This window comes from Oreochromis aureus, linkage group 7 (assembly GCF_013358895.1).
Source record: "Oreochromis aureus strain Israel breed Guangdong linkage group 7, ZZ_aureus, whole genome shotgun sequence".
NCBI classification, from domain to species: Eukaryota; Metazoa; Chordata; class Actinopteri; order Cichliformes; family Cichlidae; genus Oreochromis; species Oreochromis aureus.
Window position 1 is genome coordinate 25,151,573 of NC_052948.1, and position 17,462 is coordinate 25,169,034.

At 39.3% G+C, this 17,462-nt stretch overlaps 2 protein-coding genes across 2 annotated transcripts; both read right to left on the minus strand.

The window, feature by feature from the left end:
* Nucleotides 1–302: 302 nt before the first annotated feature.
* On the minus strand, nt 303–8,814 carry ftsj1 (FtsJ RNA 2'-O-methyltransferase 1). Its single transcript, XM_031738552.2, has 11 exons — nt 8,703–8,814; nt 8,263–8,400; nt 7,665–7,734; nt 6,348–6,468; nt 6,174–6,252; nt 6,028–6,080; nt 5,900–5,953; nt 4,342–4,444; nt 3,917–4,000; nt 2,173–2,276; nt 303–898 (listed from the first exon to the last, which is right to left on the minus strand). Exons 2-11 carry the CDS (start codon nt 8,381–8,383, stop codon nt 725–727), a joined length of 963 nt encoding a protein of 320 aa, XP_031594412.1. The 5' UTR covers nt 8,384–8,400; nt 8,703–8,814; the 3' UTR covers nt 303–724.
* Nucleotides 8,815–11,356: 2,542 nt separating this feature from the next.
* LOC116319273 (serine/threonine-protein kinase pim-3-like) lies at nt 11,357–16,559 on the minus strand. The gene is made up of 6 exons (XM_031738553.2): nt 16,434–16,559; nt 15,752–15,861; nt 14,681–14,731; nt 13,653–14,016; nt 13,209–13,385; nt 11,357–12,403 (listed from the first exon to the last, which is right to left on the minus strand). The coding sequence occupies exons 1-6, from the start codon at nt 16,504–16,506 to the stop codon at nt 12,201–12,203; spliced, it is 978 nt and encodes a 325-aa protein (XP_031594413.2). The 5' UTR covers nt 16,507–16,559; the 3' UTR covers nt 11,357–12,200.
* Between the last annotated feature and the right edge of the window lie 903 nt (nt 16,560–17,462).

The window sequence follows — 17,462 nt, forward strand, 5'->3', positions numbered from 1 at the left end:
TGTTCCACAATAACTTAACCTGAGAAGGCAAAGGCCAATTAACTTCTCATTAGTGATGATAGTGACTGACTACAACTGGTAGGTTCTCTTTACATAAAATGACTTCTGACAGTGCCAATAATATCAGTCAACCAATTATTGATCTATTTTTATGATCCTGAAAAATGTCTCATTTTCTTTTTAAATCTAATAAATTGTTCATTGAAACTGCACCAGTATAAATGCAGAGCAGTGAGTTAAAATACCATATCTTATAAGATTTATGGATTAGTGGCAAGAGTGGCATTATTAAATACTAAACATCACCATAGTGAGTGCTTTTATTTCACTTTTTTATACAATTTCATTATAGTGTGATAACTGAACAATTATTAGTCATGGAAAAAAACAATATAACATTGACTGTGCCTGGTTTGGCTTAAAATAAAATTTTTCTCAATTTAAAAGTAATGGATAAAAACATTTGTTTGAAAGAATTTTGCATAAAAATACAAATCAATAAAAACATAGTCCTCTGCTTAGAAAAAACATTCAAAACAACCTCCAGTGTCTTTGTTGATGGACATACCACTGCCGGCCTTATAGAAATTAAACTGTTAGCCATCTTCTCATCTGTCAGGAAAGATTTCTTTTAATAGTAACTATCCACTGTATCCGGGTGTTGGCCGCTTTTGTTTTTTGTTTGTTTTTTTCTTTAAACCACGAAGAGCGTAAGTCATGTGGATCAGGTTGATTCAGCATTTGGCTCTGACTCATCTTGGCTCTGGGTGGGACAGACTGATGGAGCATCCTCTCTGGACAGCAGGTTCTTTTTGCGGAGATGGCAGGCCTGCTGGTACGGGGGACGTATGGGTGGCTGAGTAGGGGGGGTATACTGGTACTCTTTATCAGCATCAAGCTGAGGAAAGGCCAGGAACAGCCAGGACACAATGACAGCAAGTAGAAAAGTAAATTAATTTCTTTGGACAATTTGTACAACAGTATTTATGTATGTAGTGAGTCAACAGTGAGTCAAGCAAAACTGCACCCCCCATTCTATTTCACTCATTTATTACTAAACCATTAAAAGTCAGTATTATGACATTGAATGCATTCCATTTTAGAGTGAAAAAATATAAAGAAAGGGATAACCGAGACATCACAGGAAAAACAAAAGTTAAATTAAAAAGTAGACTCAAACAGACATTTTTTTCAAAATATATTGTAAAATACATACAATTAAAGTGGACATGAAACGCTACACACATAAAAACTAATTTACACCATAGAGCTCTGCTCCAAAAAAGTTTTTAAAAACATGTTTAGCACCATCTTCTGTCAGTATACACATTGACCTACTTTCCCTGTAGACGTGTTGATGGGATTCCCTATCGTGCTTCGGTAAGAAACCTAGTTACATTTGTGGTGTGATGTGCATGTAGTATGCTGCTATGTTGTAAACTGTCTGGATGTGCTTGGGAAAAGAAAGACTATTTTGCATAAAATAGTGCTTATTGCATCCGCTGATTTCCCCACTCGGTACACTCGGCCAGAGGAGGAAATATCAGCTTCTGACTCCAGCTTGTTGAGCCAGTGAACCACCTGTCATGTGGCTCAAGCACACTCTCTTCCACAGTTCTCATTTATAAAGTGCTTTACAAACCTGAACATTACAGCTAACAGCTGGATTTTCTTGTTTCACAATTAGCTAGCAAAAAACAACAACAACAACAACAACAACAACAAACCACTGATTGCTTAAGAAACAGAGTGAAAGTGGACAGTATATCCTCAGTTTTAACATAAAACTCATTGTTGCAGCCAGAGACAGCACAAAAGTGACTCCCTCCCCTTTTAGACTGATTTTTAGTTGTAGTTAGTGTAGTTTAGTGCTTTCCACGGATTTATCAGTTCGGTCACTAGTTAGCTAACACAAACTAATGTGTATATTAGCCTCAACCAACCAACCAGTGATGACACGTTCCGTACTGGCACAAGATGGCGCTAAACATGTTCTAAAATCTTAAAGCACTTCTTTCTTAAATACAGCTTCACAAAGTTACATCGGTCAGTTTTTGAGAGCAGGGCTGCATGGCGTAAATTAACCTTTATACATGTAGGGTTTCGTGTCCACTTTAAATTTGGTTGGCGAGTTTGACTCAGTATCAGGATCAAGAGGATAAAGCAGCTCACCTGCAAAGGGTAGGTTCTGTCAGAGTCATAGGCGCTGAGGTCACCACACGCCAGGAACGGGACAATGACACGGTTCGGACCTTCTAACTGGTTAAAATCCACATCTTAAGCACAGAGACCAGAAGAGAAACTTATAGGTGTGAATTTATGCTGTGGAAAGAGACTATGCAAACGTTAATTTAACATTCAAAGGCACAAGCAAAAAATGTGTAATGCAGTGCTGCACAGTCTGAGGTTCTGTTTATGTAATACCATTGGTCTGGTATCTAGCTTGTGTTGGCTTAATGTTTCAAGAAATAGATCAGTGTGCCAAGAAAAGCAAGGAAAAACAGACATGTGCCAGGACCTACAGATGCAAACAATCCAGGATTTAAACTTTGGTTTTGAATAAAACACAGGCTGTTTTTTTTTTTTAAATTACCAAATGTGGCCACAAAATTATTGTTACCATACACTATTTTGCCAAAAGTATTCATCCACTCATCCAAATAATTTAATTCAAGTGTTCCAAACACCTTCATGGCCACAAGTGTATAAAATCAAGCTCCTAGACATGCAAACTGCTTCTACAAATAATTTTGAAAGAACAACTCGCTCTCAGGAGCTAGCTCCGTGAATTCCAGCGTGTTACCATGAAGGATGGAAGTCCAGTGGCGAAACAGCCTCACTATTAAATATTCCACAGTCAACTGTTAGTGGTGTTATAACAACTAGTGGAAACAACTGGGAACGACAGCATCTAAGCCACGAAATGACAGAGCAGGGTCAGCTGATGCTGAGGTGCATAGTACGCAGAGGTTGCCAACTTTCACTATGGATCTCTAAACATCATGTAGCCTTCAGATTAGTTCATAAACAGTGAATAGTGTTTCAAGGAATGGTTTTGCATGTCTGAGCAGCTGCACCCAAGCTTTACATCACCAAGCACAATGCATGTCATCACTGGACTCACTGGATCAGTGCAGAGGTGTCTCTGAAGTGACAAATCACACTTCTCCATCTGATGGAGGAGTCTGGGTTTGGCGGTTGCCATGAGAACGGTACTTGTCTTACTGCATTGTGCCAAGTCTAAAGTAGAGGGGGGATTATGGTGTGGGGTTGTTTTTCAAGACTTGGGCTCAGCCCCTTTGTTCCAATGAGATAAACTCTTAATGCTTCAGCATACCAAGACATTTTGGACAATTTCATACTCCCAACTTTGTGGGAACAGTTTGGGAATGGTATCTTCCTGTTCCACTGTGACTGCACACCAGTGCACAAAACAAGGTCCATAAAGGGATGGATGAGACAGTTTGGTGTAGAACAATTTGACTGGCATGCACAGAGTTCTGACCTCAACCTAACAGAACATCTTTGGGATGATTTAGAGTGGAGACTGAGCCAGGCCTTTTTCATCCAACATCAGTGTCTGACCTCACAAATGTGCTTCTACAAATATTCCCATAAATACACTCCTAAACATTCTAGAAAACTTTTCCAAGAAGAGTCAAAAGCTTTGATAGCTGCAAAGGGTTGTCCAACAATATATTAAACACCATGGATTAAGAATAGGATGTCAGTCTAGTTCACATGTGTGTAAAGGCAAACGAACTAATACTTTTGGCAATACAATGCATGTTACACACTTCGTAATTTACGTCTGTAAATTTTTAAGACAACTTAATGTCTTGCAACTAAAACTACATGGTTGAAAACATGAGAAAACTATTATTTAGACTTATGTGGTTAAATGGTTGATAATTACCATAGGAGTGATCCAGCAGAGGATTAGACATGTTGGGGATGTAGCCTTTGGGAGGAGAGTAATTCTGACAGACCACAAAGGCCTCTGTACACAGAAAGACAGATCATTCACGTGGTATGTCAACAGAGATTCAAATGTTTGAGATGGGAATGAGTGTGTAAAATCAAACAATGGATACTGGATTAGAAAGTTTCCCAGAGAGAATCTACAAACAATTTTATAAGACCAGGCTGCCATTCATTATTAGTATAAGATTTTGTGTAGCCCACTACCTGTGTGTGAGTGTTGCTGAAACATGTAATAAAACCCCCAGCAAACATACATTTTTTTGCTTTGGATTTTATAATAAAATAAATAAATGAAATGGAGATGAGATTTTCCTTCTATTAGATCCATGTGAGTGGGATGTGACTGTGGTGGCTCACCGATGCTGGAGTTCCTGCTGCTGCGAGGCTTGGTGCAGGTCACACCATCGAAGAAGAGCTTCAGCTGGGAGTACAGCAGTGTCACATCTTTACCTCTGAAAATCTGTCAGTGACAGTAAAAGCCCGGCTGTCAGTACAGGCCAATCCGACAAGAGACGTGAAACCCAGGGCCCACAATGCACCACTGCATTAATTATTATTTGCACTGTGGTAATTATTAAGCCCCTTAACAACAGTGTTGAAAGACTTCAGTATTTGTGCAGATTAAAGTCAATTAACAGGACTCTCACACTCACACACACTACATATCTACAAATAATAAATCATGTTCCCCTGTTTTTGTTAGCAGGTGTCACAGAGTAACGAAGCATGGAGAAGCAGAGTTGTGCTTTAAGTTTACAAGCCACCTGTTTGGAACAAATTCCCAGAAAACTACAGGCTAAATGCTCTTATGCTGTCTGAATTTGCTCCTTTTGCCTTGATCCCTTCAATATTTTACATTAATTACTTGTGGCTGAAATTTATGCTGCAAATAAACTTACTTTGTCTTGAGTTTTACCAGAGATACTGAGGTCGTATTTAGACTCAGGGTTAGTTTTGTTTTGTTCAACAGTATATAACTTGCCTAACTAAAATTTGTGCCATATTGTGATATCACTGCGTTTGTTTCCTGATGTATAACAGACACGCCAGCACATCTCTAACAGTTACAGCTGTTCACCACCACTAAGCACTTAGTAAAAAGGGAACTACTTCAGCATCCTTCAACAAAGCACAGTGTTTGACAATATATGCCAGAAAAGAAAAAAACAGTTCCTGCTAAAGGTGAAAAACAGCAAACTTGTTTTGACACAAAAAACTAAACCATAGAGTACAGCCAGGCAATACAAGGAGGAGAAGACACAAACAGTTGACCCAAAAAAGTAGACAAGTGGTACAACCTAGCAACACCAGAAGACTCATGTGTGACGGGAAGAGCAAATGTGGATGGAAATCACTGATGCGGTTTACATATTGTTTGGCCTCGTATATGATGCTAATTCAAATGGTGGAAAAGGAAGGCTTTACGCAGCTGTTTTAGAAAGCCAACCAAACCCAGGTAGAAAATATTTTTCAATTTCGGTTTTATTGTGCAACATTATTGTGCCGCCTCCTAAAGAGTTCCAAAGGTTTAGTTAGTTTAGCTAAGTTTTACTTGTTGTTAACTAAACCAAAAAGTTATGCAGTTATGTTACACTTCAAATTTCATGGGACCTTGGTTGCTTTTGTGCTCACATTTGATGTACAATACTTTTGACATATAATAGTCTGTCACTATTGTTCCACTACAGCACTACTCCTGCTGTGGTTGTAGTGCTGTAGTAGCTTGACAGTTCTAGTCTGTAATAAATGACAGCAGCTCATTGGAAAAGAAGGACGGGAAGCGTCGCTGAGACTTTAAGAGAATGGGTGGATGGAATTTAAATGACTGTCACCTCTCTGGCAGATAGGACTCATTTATTTAACATCAAATGTTATAAGTGTACATTTATGAATTATCAACAAATCCTGAGCTCACCTTAGCCACAAACGTTCCTCCTGGCTTCAGGACATGTGTGGTAATGTTCAAAGCCTGAGAAACAAACAGCTGTTAGCGTGACATCACGAGACACCTGACAGCGCAATCAAACACATCTCTGTACTCACAGCTAACAGGAGCTGAGCCTGGATGTATTCATCCACATCGTGGAGTCCAGTTACTAAGAAAAGAACATAAGAAATAGAATAAGAACAAGAAGAGGGAGACAGAGAATTAAGAACCAATGACATCAGACAGGAAGCGAGCCTCTCACCATCTGGAGCTCCATCACACACTACCAGGTCGGCCGGCTGACCCTCAAAGTGGCGAATTATTTCCTGAGCTGTTGACACCTAGGAGAAAGACGTTGGCATAGGTCTTCACTCCTCCACACCTACGAGTTGAGTTACTGTCATTACTGACATCATTGTGCTTGTTATGTCACTACCTTGGTGATGTCTCCCTGGATTTGAGTGACTCCGGGCAGAGGAGCCATGGCCTGAAGGTCCACTGCCACAATCTTCACTTCCTCACCGCTCTCACCCTTTTCACCTTTCTCCGTACACCCTCTTTTAATAAAAGCAATCAAACAAACAAAACGCACAAAATAAATAGTTTTTTAGTAAGTAGACACATTTTACGAATATATCACATATCACAATCCAAATACTTTATAATAGAAATAAAGCGGCTCCTAAAATTTCCTTTACACATATTCACACAATTTACATAAAATATCACATCAACAAACTGTCCTCCATCCACAGTTCCAGAGATCAGGCGTTGAAAGCTTAATAAATGTGTTCAGATTAGATTTAAAGACAACCACAGCTGATGCCAGTCTAAGGGTCACTTGGTGCAAAAACAGCAAGAGCAGCATAAGGATGACGTGCTATTCTTAGCATGATATTCTGGTATTTCCAACTCCTTTTTTTATTCCTATGGGTGTTTTCACACCTATAGTTTGTTAATTTGATCCAAATCAGTTGATGAGTTTGTAAACTTGTAGCTTTTTCCCATGGGTTAGTTTGTTTTCATACTGAGAAAAATCTAAGTGAACCAAAATGCGTCACTACAAACCACATGAGAATGTTCAGTCAGCTCATTGGCCAGATGTGTCTCGGGCAAGTGCAACAAAAGTAAATACAGGAAGAAGGTGCTGTGTTCTGGATTATTGGAGAACACAGAGAATGTACCTTCATTTCAGAGCTTGTTGCTAGCCCATACAAACCTTTGGAAATCTATAGTACCTTTCCACACTGAGAAAACCATGCATACATGGATGGCTATGGGATGTCTTTTTTTTTTTTTTAGCTCAAACTCGTGACGTAGTTGGATCAGGTTCACACATAAACAAACTGCTCTGGAGTTTATTTGTAATGGTACTGAGACCACCTCCTCCAAATTCAAGTCTTGGTGGGGTTGTTTTGGTCCGCATCTCATTACGAATACCGTGTTCACATCTGCACAAATAAACTGCACCAGGCAGGAAAATGAACCAGAGTGCAATTGAAATGGATTAAACACAGCAGTTGTGAAAACACCATATAAATATGAGAATACACCCCTGCAGCAGTTTATATGCTATAAAAAGAGGAATAGGATAAGAGTCCAACTCTAAGGCCCATGTTATTTCTTTAATGGTATATTTCTAAAAAATGATTTGTTGTATAAAAGTGTAATATACTGCAGCCATGCAAATCATTTCTGCTCAGCTAGGATATGTTCACTATATGTTGGCATATTAAAATAAGTAACATGTTACCTGAGTTTCCGGCTGAGAACCTGACTCCAACTTCCAGGGGCTGCACAGAGATCCACTGCTCTGTTTACACCTAAAGAAGAAGAACAGAGACATTTATCAACAGACACAATAGTACAAGGGCTGGCAGTGAGTTTTTCATGTCACTGTGGAGAAATCTTGGCCCACTCTTCTTTACAGAATTATTTTAATTGAGCCACATTGGAGGGTTTGTAAGAATGAATGTCCTATTTAAGCTCATGACAAAACATCTCAATACTAAATAATTTTCCAAAAATTGAATCTGTTCATCTGGACGTAGCGTTTGACGTAGCGTAGGACGTAGCGTGGGAGAAACGTTTTGCGTCACTCATCCAAGTGACTTCTTCAGACTGAAGAAGTCACTTTGATGAGTGACGAAACGTTTCTCCCACAAAACGCTACGTCCAGATGAACAGATTCAATTTTTGGAGATTTACTTTTCTGGATGATTGAGAATGCATCAAGACTAAATAATTTTATATCATGAAAAAGTCACATCAGGGTTTTCTAGAGAACCATTTTTCTACATATTATACATATACTGAAGGAGGTGTGACCTGTGGTGACCTGTGGGTCTCACCTGTGAACAAGTTGAACTCTTGATCGAGTTGCAGCAGCTTGAAGGCGCTCCTCGCTCTCCAGCCCTCCTCTTTGGCCAGGCGATAGTAAATGTCTCGTTTGTCTTTGGAGGACCGACCCATATTGACCTATGACCCCTCTGAAGGAAAACACACACAGTCACGAATACAGTCGCAATTTATACTGGCCTCTCTTCTTTTAGAGGTATTATCGCTATAATGGAAGCTGTCTGTATAACACAGGCTGTATTTCTTGAGTACTGCCCATTGTTGCATTTGGATTTCGTTTACTACAGGAGAAGACCCGCTGCATGGCTGCCCGTCCTTGTTGTTTAAAGGTAGGTTTACGTCTTTGTGTGAATTAAATTCAAGTTCATACTACACAAAACACGTAAAAATACAAAAACGAGTTCACGACACAATTACATCCAGATTCGCTTACTGTTCACGTGGACTTTGCTGTTGTTGACTGTGGAGGCTCTTCTTCTTTTCGTCCTTCCGCCTCTTCTTCTTCTTCTTTGGTGCTTAACGGCAATTGGCATCCAGGATAGTGCATTACTGCCTCCTGTAGGATTCTCGAATCATTTAATGTCACTAGCCAATCATTTTCCTTCTAGATCCTCTTATGTTGTCAGAAGTGGGAAGTAACGAAGTTAATGTACCTAAGTAAAGTATAGATACCTGAAAATTGTACTTGAGTATTTATTTTTCTGAAAACTTTACTTTTCCTCCTACATTTTCACACAAATATCTGTACTTTCTACCCCGTTCATTTTCAAAATAGACTACTTCTGGTTTAACATATTTGAAGTGAGTTTAATTTCATGCCACAGCGGGCCTTCAAACATTAAACCGATTTGAGCCTACACAGTAAAACATGAAAGGAAGTCCTAATGGTGTATCAGTCACCAGGGGGTAGCAGTACTTCAGCATCTACCTAGCTCTACAGAAGAGAAGCATGTACAAAGAGGGTAACATTTTGTAAGTGTCAGTAATTTCAAATGTAACGTTTATGTCAGCTCAACAAATATCAACAAAAACAACAAAGACACAGTGTGTCTGATAGCTAAAGGTGTATCTACTGCTACACTTAACTTTACTAAGAGATAGAAAAAAATAAGAAAGACAGGACAGGATAGGAAGAAGAAAAGACGTATTTAAAATTAAGGCCTAGTCAGTGGGATTTGATAAAGTGGACATTTAAAGCTTACATGTAAGTCCTCTTTTTTTAAAATCAGATATTGGCGCTGTGTATGACATTAAACTATTTTTGTTTCATATTATGAAACAAACTGAGGTATAGCTTAGTAACTTTGTATTATTGAAAGGGTGCATGAAAACACTGTGCAGTTTAATGCAGGATAAACAGGTTGGTTTGCTGTACTGTGTTGGACTGGTGCACAGCAGCTGTGATGTTCTTGGTCATTTGGTAGGTTACATGAAGGGAATTAGAAATTATTTTACATTTTTGGTGATGACACATAGATTCATTCACTGAATTCCACCTTCATACCAGTTTTATACTGTTTAGCATAAAGCATATTAAGACTGAAATAAAGTTTATATTCCTTTGTACAAATATAATTTTATCACATTAATACACGGTTCAGTTGGCTTTGTGCAATAATAACTGGTACAAATGGCCTTAAAAGAATACTTTTTACTTTCTTACTTTGAGTACATTTCAGAGCCTGTACTTTTTCACTTTTCCTTGAGTAAAGAAGTTAAATCAATACTTCAACTTTTACCAGAGTATTTATAACACTAGTATCTGTACTTCTACTTAAGTACAGAATGTCTGCACTTTTGCCACCTCTGAAGAAAACTCAGTAGTGCTGCCCTCACTAAATCACTGTACGCCACTTATACGCTGCACATTGTGAGTTGACTCAGTTTCCATCATGTCTTTCCTTTTTCTCATGCATTTTCTGCGTGACAGAAGAACACATTTATCTTTCTCAGTCTTGTGACCAGAGTTGTTATAGGTTTGTAGTTTCATTACATTTTTCAGATTGAAAGTGAAATAATATAAAATGCTGTCTCGATAAAATTGCGTTAATATTTAAAAATATTTTTCCTAAAAAAATTTTTTAAATCCCAAGCCAATAAAAATGTACCTGGGCAAATTAAAATCTGCGCCACTGACCTGAGGGATTTTAAGTTGGACACTGAATTATTATTAATATTGATTAACATGTACACCAACATACCCTCAACACAAAAACTTTGCATCAAAGCACAGGGCAAATTTCAGAATGCTAATATACTTGCAAAGTGAATCCACTGTCACCGGTCCTCGAGCCTTGAGATTGCCATGACCCTGGCTGAGAACCATCTGGCAGTGCGGCTAGCTCCATCACGGGAGCAGCCAAGGCCAGCGGCAGGAAGTCAGGCAGCCCTGGCCTTAAGGTTTTGCAAGGTTCTGCTGAGCAGCAGCCCGTTCCTTCGAATAATTCATCGTCTCTCCACAAATCTCCGCGGGTACAGAAACATTGCCCGGCTTTTCAGAAGTCGTGCAAATATTAGGGCAGAAGTGCTGGAGATGCGAGAGGCATGGACACATCCTCATGATGTTCCATGGCACCAGCCCTCCGACAACTTCCCCTGGTTCAAGAGAGACATACTGTTCTCCGGTAACATACTAAGGGAGTATATACCAGGCAATGGTAAACTCCGTCTACATGAAAATCCTGGTTTGCCCAGAGTAGGACTGTGTAGGATTTCTTTAAGTTAAAAAGGTGTTTTTAACCTTTACCTATTTGTTATTCAGTCTCATAAAAAATAACCATGTGAAGGAGAGATTGGCACCTGTCCAGCAGTTGTCAACTTCTAACTTTCCAGCACGTAAAGTAAAACAGCTGCCATATTTTTACATGACTACATGTTTCTCCAGAGCTGTACAACATAACCTACATGAGTGGCCAACATTACTGCTGGCCTTCACGCTTGTGTGTAGAGTATTAAACAAACTTAGTATTATTATTATTATTATTTTATTTGGCTTGCCATAAGTGTTCCTGTAGACAGCTCTCCTCTTCAAAGCTGATCATAGCTACATAATGAGGACCTTGACCTTGATTGACAGCTATTAATAGAGAAAGACTGAGTCAGAATACTGGTGGTGGCACCTGTGACAGGGAAAAGTTGTGTAGTATAGTGAAAAGAATTGAGACCAATATTGTCTGCTTTTATATTTAAAAAAAAAAAAAAAAGTTTAATTGGAATAATGTCCATGAAAAAAAACTTTTCCTGCCAGGATTCTACATTTCAAAATGTCAACAAATAAAATACTTTAAAAAACGATAATGAAGATAACTTACAAAATACAATAAATGCATACAAAAGAAGTATATACATATAACAAAAATGCATGTTTTCAAAATAAAAAACACAATATTTGCATTGACTGTGCATTTTATACCCTGACAAACAGATGAGGTTGACTGCAGGTATTCCCTGTCAAGCACACTGGATGTGGACACATTTTAAGTAAAATCAGTCCTGCGACAAAAAAAGCCAATCAACTGAAAAACCAACTGTCCAGATGATTGTGGGTTTTTTTTTTTTTGTGGTTAAAGAGTGTTACACTGCAGGCTTACTGGATATATCTGGCAGACTTAAAATCCCCTGCAGCCTTATGATTAGATGTTCCATTGCCCTGATGTGGCTCCACACAGCAGAATTTAACCAGATGTTCAAAAATGTTTTCATTGGCTCAACGTCTAGAGATTCTATCCTTTTGCAGTCCTGTTTTTGCCAATGAAGACACTTTCCCCATAGCAGCTTTAAATAAACAAATTCAAGGCACTTTTAACACAGCACAAAGCTGCGCCACAGCAGCAAACTTCATCCACAACTGTGAACAACTCTCACCAACATGAAGTCATAGACACTGAAGGACAGCTGTCAGTCAAGTCCAAACTATGCCCACCATGCGATTCTACTGGCTGGAAGGGGAGTAGGAGGAAGATGGATTCAAGGAGGAGCAGGAGGTGTTATCTTTAACAGCATGAAGTGTGATGGCTGCCTCATCCGTTCGCTGAGCCCTGCTGCCCATCACCCAAGGGTGGAGGAAGATCTGCTCCAGGGTTGGCCGGTCGGATGGCTGTTGGCACAAACACCAGCTAATCAGCTGCTGGCACTCTGCAACAGAAAGATAAACTACTAGTACAAAAGCTTGAGGCACAACACACTGATCAATAACCAATCATTTATATCAGGGGTCCCAAACTCCAGTCCTCGAGAGCCGCTGCCCTGAAACTTTTCCATGTGTCCCCATTGGAGCACACCTGAATACAATTAGTAGGTCATTAGCAAGACTCTGTAGAACTTGACTGCATGCTGAGGTGGCAATTCAGCCATTTGATTCATGTTACAGCAGCTCATGAGTGAATGAACATGGTGCAAAAGTATTTTTAGAAGTACATTTTTCCAAACACTTAACTTAAATTTACTTGAGTAGGGTTAGGGGTTGCCATTTCAGCATGCAGTCAAGTTCTATACTCTTGCTAATGACCTACTAATTGTGTTCAGGTGTGTTGCAACAGGGACACATGGAAAAGTTTCAGGACACCGGCCCTCGAGGAGTGAAGTTTGAGACTCCTGCAGTAGGGTGAGTCACAGCAATCTGAGTTTCCAGCTCTTATACTTTGTAAATACTGGCACTTCTTTTTCTGCCATAATCCAGTTTGCACTGGCACAGTGTGTTAATAAATCGAGTCGATCAACTCAGAGTGGATGAAGTTGTTTCATGAAACAGGGCCCAGGGTTATAACTGACCAATGAACTGACGTCAAACACACAAATGCTCACAATGTTCATATTGAAGCATGAAGGAGGCTACCCTGTATGGTCAGTTTTCCCACCCTCTTTGCCACTAAAAATACCAATGCTGCAAAACAGGAACAGAGACAAGTAATAGACAATTTCTATTACTTGGTAGACTGACCCGAGGAGACTTTCCGCCTGAAATAGATCTGTCCCGTTAGGATCTCCCTGTCATGTTCAAAGGGGATGTCTCCACACACCATGTCATACAGCAGCACACCGAGTGACCAGACGGTGGCTGGTCGTCCATGGTATCGATGGAATCGGATCCACTCTGGAGGACTGTACACCCGTGTCCCTGCAGGGAGGACAAATACAGAAAAGCATCAGGCATTTTAAAGCCAAGTAATGGCTCCAGCTGCAACTCCTGGCTGCCTATAGAGTCAGAAATATGTCCTCCTCATCAATGAAGGCAACTTTCTGAGCATAATGATCCATCTCTAAATGGTAATTTTTGTGTGTGTGTGTGTGTGTGTGTGTGAGAGAGTGGGGGATGTGTGAGTGAGGGGCACAAAATAGTGACAGACACAAAAACAGTGACAGGTAATGAGACATTTGGACTCACCATCAAACTCTGTGTAGACAGTGTCTTTAAGAACAGCCCCTGAGCCAAAGTCAATGAGTTTGACCTGCTCAGTCTTCAGGTCCACCAGCAGGTTCTCGTCCTTAATATCACGGTGGACAACGCCACAGGCATAGCAGTGACGTATGGCCTCCAGTACCTGCAGAAAGAAGCCACGTGCTGCCTCCTCATCAAGAGCGCCACGCTCTGTAATGTAATCAAACAGGTCCTGACATGGCCTGGGGTGCTCCATCGCTATAAACCAGCCATCCGCCTGCTCCCACCAATCCAAGAGCTGCACCACGCCAGCAAAGGTCCCACTCACTTTCTTCAGGAGCACAATCTCTAAAGGAACTAAAGCTCCGCACTGAGAGAGCAATTTAAATGATCAGGATGTTGTCCTTTAAATTATATCAATTTAAGTACAGATAAAAGTATGCAAAGAAGAGGAAGACAATCATGTGGGTTTTTATGAAGAATGACACATGAGGACCAACAGGTCAACTGCTGGAAAATCCAAACAAATCTAAAAACAAGGAACTAAGGTGTTTGGGGTGTTTTGCTTGTTAAATAATTTATATATGATTATAAAGACAAGATATACTTTATTTGTCTTGACAGTTGTGATGTTCCTTTGTTACAGCAGTTTATAAAGTTAAGGTAAACAAAACCTATATCCTGATTTTTAAATCATTTAACGCATTCATGCAACAAGCACCCCACCCATATTCCTACAAAAGCACACTCTGACATTGGCTTTTTCTTTGTCTAATCATAACTGGTTATGCATCTATACCAAAACATGCAAAGAACACAAGGAAACTGAGGCCACAGTAAGAAGCTTCATGGACCATACATAGCAGCAGTAGAAAGTTAGACTTAGTTATTGACCAGACATATTCATTTGATTCATCTATTTGTGAACCTAAAAGATAATTTCACATAGTAAACAGAAGCTGAAGTGGTAAGAAAACAGGCAGTAAGGCAATCAAAACTTCTAAACAGTAAAGGAAATTGCAGGCAGCCCTTACCAGAGAACCCCACTCAGTCACTCGATCCTTGCTCACATGTTTCACTGCCACCTACATATAAATAAACAACATCAAAATATTATAAATGCATCCTCAGTATAAAACTGAATAAATTCTCTTCCTATACTAAAATACAAACCATCATACAGCAGCTTTAGGGTAGATCTGTGCCTGTTGATAATATGAATCTTTTTATCTAACAATGTTGTTCCTTATTTATGAAATAACTCAATTTTCCCACAATGTTTAAAATCACTATTATTATTAATTTTCTACTTCCAATAAGTAAAGATTATTTAGCAGAAGGTACAGAGAGTAAAGCAGTTTTGTTTAATAACCGGCTTTCTTTGTGACAACAAAGACATGAGCCAGGCATGCCAGCACTGAGTCAAGCTGCACAGCTGATAGCAGTAAAAGGGGAAGTAAGAGTGACAGATGTGGGTTTTAAATAAAAGAAGCATCTGAAAAAGTTTTTTTTCTTCCAAATTGACAAAATGAAACAGAATTTTCCCTTTTTTGTTAATTACATAATAAAATGATTATAGATAAAATTAAAGCTACGGAAAATTGTAATGATAATGTAGCCAATAGCCAATACTTTAACAGACTAAGGAGATACTGTAATTGAAAACAACATTAAAAACAAACCAAAATAATTAAGTGAATTCATATGAATGTGACACATTTACTGGAGAAAACAAAAAGATTTAAGTTCAGAGCAGACTACAAGTCATGTAGACACTGGTCTTAAATAAAACAACACTGGCTGTTGAAAGACTGGAGCAAACTAACAAAGACTGAAAAATGACTGACTGTATATTAATTATCTTATTTGAGAGCATTGTTTTCATTTACACAATAATTAACTCTTCCTTTTTAATGCAACAACCTTGAGGCCTAATACAAAGTATTTAAGTGCAATTGTGAGTTATTGTTTCTAAACTCGAACATTCAAGTACGGCTTTATTTTGAAGGGTCAAACAGGAAACGCAGCTGTCTGCTACAAGGCATCTTGACAATGAGAGTTGGCCATGTGCTGCGACCAAAACAAAGCCGCTACTCGGCTCTTACCGGCAAACCATCAGTGAGGCGAACAGCCGAGTAAACGGTACCGAATCCCCCACTGCCGAGAACCGGACCCAGCCGGTACTGCTTCTCAAGCGACTGCTTCTCCGCGCTGGCTACAGAGCACAGGGAAAAAAGTCAAGGCTAATCAAAGTCATGTCAACTTTGCAAATAAACTCCAACATAGTACGTCCTGCGATTAGAACTGCGTGTAGTCGTCGATACAAACGTACACATCACTGAATACACTTACAACGTTTAAAGTAAAGACAAAAACTCACTTTACGTTATACAAGACACCTATATGTCAAAATGGTCCCATCCCTGGCCTGAAAATGTCTTAATTTAACAATGATCGCTATTTATTCAGCGAATATATGAAACTTTAATTGGTTTAAGTCCCTCGGATTGGGGTCAAGGCTTCCTAGCTCCATTCCGCCTGAGTTGATTTCAATACTTTCCTTTTTTTAATTGTTTATTTATTTAATTTAGTCACATGTTAGCTAAATGAATAAGTAAGTCCAGAAAAATAAGTATTTTGTAGGTAACACTGTATCAGATGACCCAGACTTTCCAACCCGATTCGAAATTCCGGCTTCGAAAAATCCATTTCTGATTAAGACTTGGACCGTGGCGGGTAAAATAAAGTGACGTGAAATGGACCCAGCTGCAAAGTCGAGGCTGTTACCTTGCTGAAGCTTCGCCGGCAGGTCCATGCTGAACGACATGTGTGAGAGGGTGCCTAGTTTAGAGAGCAGCATGCTGCTCCTGACTTCTCCCGAATAATTCAACCGCACCGAGAAAATTATTGGCGCTATATATCCTCAGAAAAAGTCCTCGGCTCTTCTCGCGGGAGAGGTAAACATAATAACCTAAAATCCATTCCGGATGTGCTCCACAGAGCGAAACCCCAGAAGTCCGAGGTTTCTTCGCTACACCGCTGCCAGTATTTACAAGAAAATCCTTCCGCCTGACCCCCGCTGACACATCAAATTGTACTACAAAGCGTGCTGCATTACAACAACACGAACACACTGAAATTAAAAAAGGTGCCCCAAACTGTACAGTTTTTCGGTAAATTTTAAGTAATTTGCTTGAAAATGTAGTCGTGTTTCAATGAGAAACCCACGGACTAGTTTATTATTTACGTGACCAGTGCAGTGCTGCAGCACACCAAAGACGAAAAAGCGCTTCCCCCAACAATAAATAATGTAAAAATGCAATAATTTTAATATTTGAATTAATTAATTATATTATTGTTTATGGTAATAAGGTTGGTTGGACATTATGAGAAAAAGTTAACGTGATGTCATTTTTTTCCCCACATCATTCGCTAAAGGCTGGTACAAGAGATGATATGGTATTGGAAGCTCCAGTTACCCATATGTTACTTTTTGGGTCAATGTGAAGATTTTATTTTCTTGTACCATTGATTGTCCATGTTATGTATAGACCCCCAAGATCGTTGTTGTCGAAGACCATAAACTAGCAATTTTAAGTTATAAAAGTATTGTACTAAAAAAAAGATTTTTCAAGGCGTATTTGTTTTATATTAAAAAGCAAATGTAATTTTGGGGCAAACTGATCTTTTGATTTTGTATCAGCAACAACCACTAACCCTGTATTCACCCCTTTCAGTCCTGTCCACTACATGAATGTGACCCCGATCATTTGTTCTCTGCTATATTTAGCTGCTTCTATTTTAAAGGCTGTGCAA

What these genes read in the sequence shown, in the direction of transcription:
- LOC116319273 (XM_031738553.2), bottom strand. Translation starts at nt 16,506, where the DNA reads ATGCTGCTCTCTAAACTAGGCACCCTCTCACACATGTCGTTCAGCATG. An exon ending in TGACTGAGTGGGGTTCTCTG is followed by an intron (nt 14,017 to 14,680) that starts GTAAGGGCTGCC and finishes TTGCTCTCTCAG; the next exon opens with TGCGGAGCTTTAGTTCCTTT. An exon ending in TGTCTACACAGAGTTTGATG is followed by an intron (nt 13,386 to 13,652) that starts GTGAGTCCAAAT and finishes TCCTCCCTGCAG; the next exon opens with GGACACGGGTGTACAGTCCT.
- ftsj1 (XM_031738552.2), bottom strand. Translation starts at nt 8,383, where the DNA reads ATGGGTCGGTCCTCCAAAGACAAACGAGACATTTACTATCGCCTGGCC. An exon ending in TCCAGGGAGACATCACCAAG is followed by an intron (nt 6,253 to 6,347) that starts GTAGTGACATAA and finishes TCTTTCTCCTAG; the next exon opens with GTGTCAACAGCTCAGGAAAT. An exon ending in GTGTGATGGAGCTCCAGATG is followed by an intron (nt 6,081 to 6,173) that starts GTGAGAGGCTCG and finishes TTCTTTTCTTAG; the next exon opens with TAACTGGACTCCACGATGTG.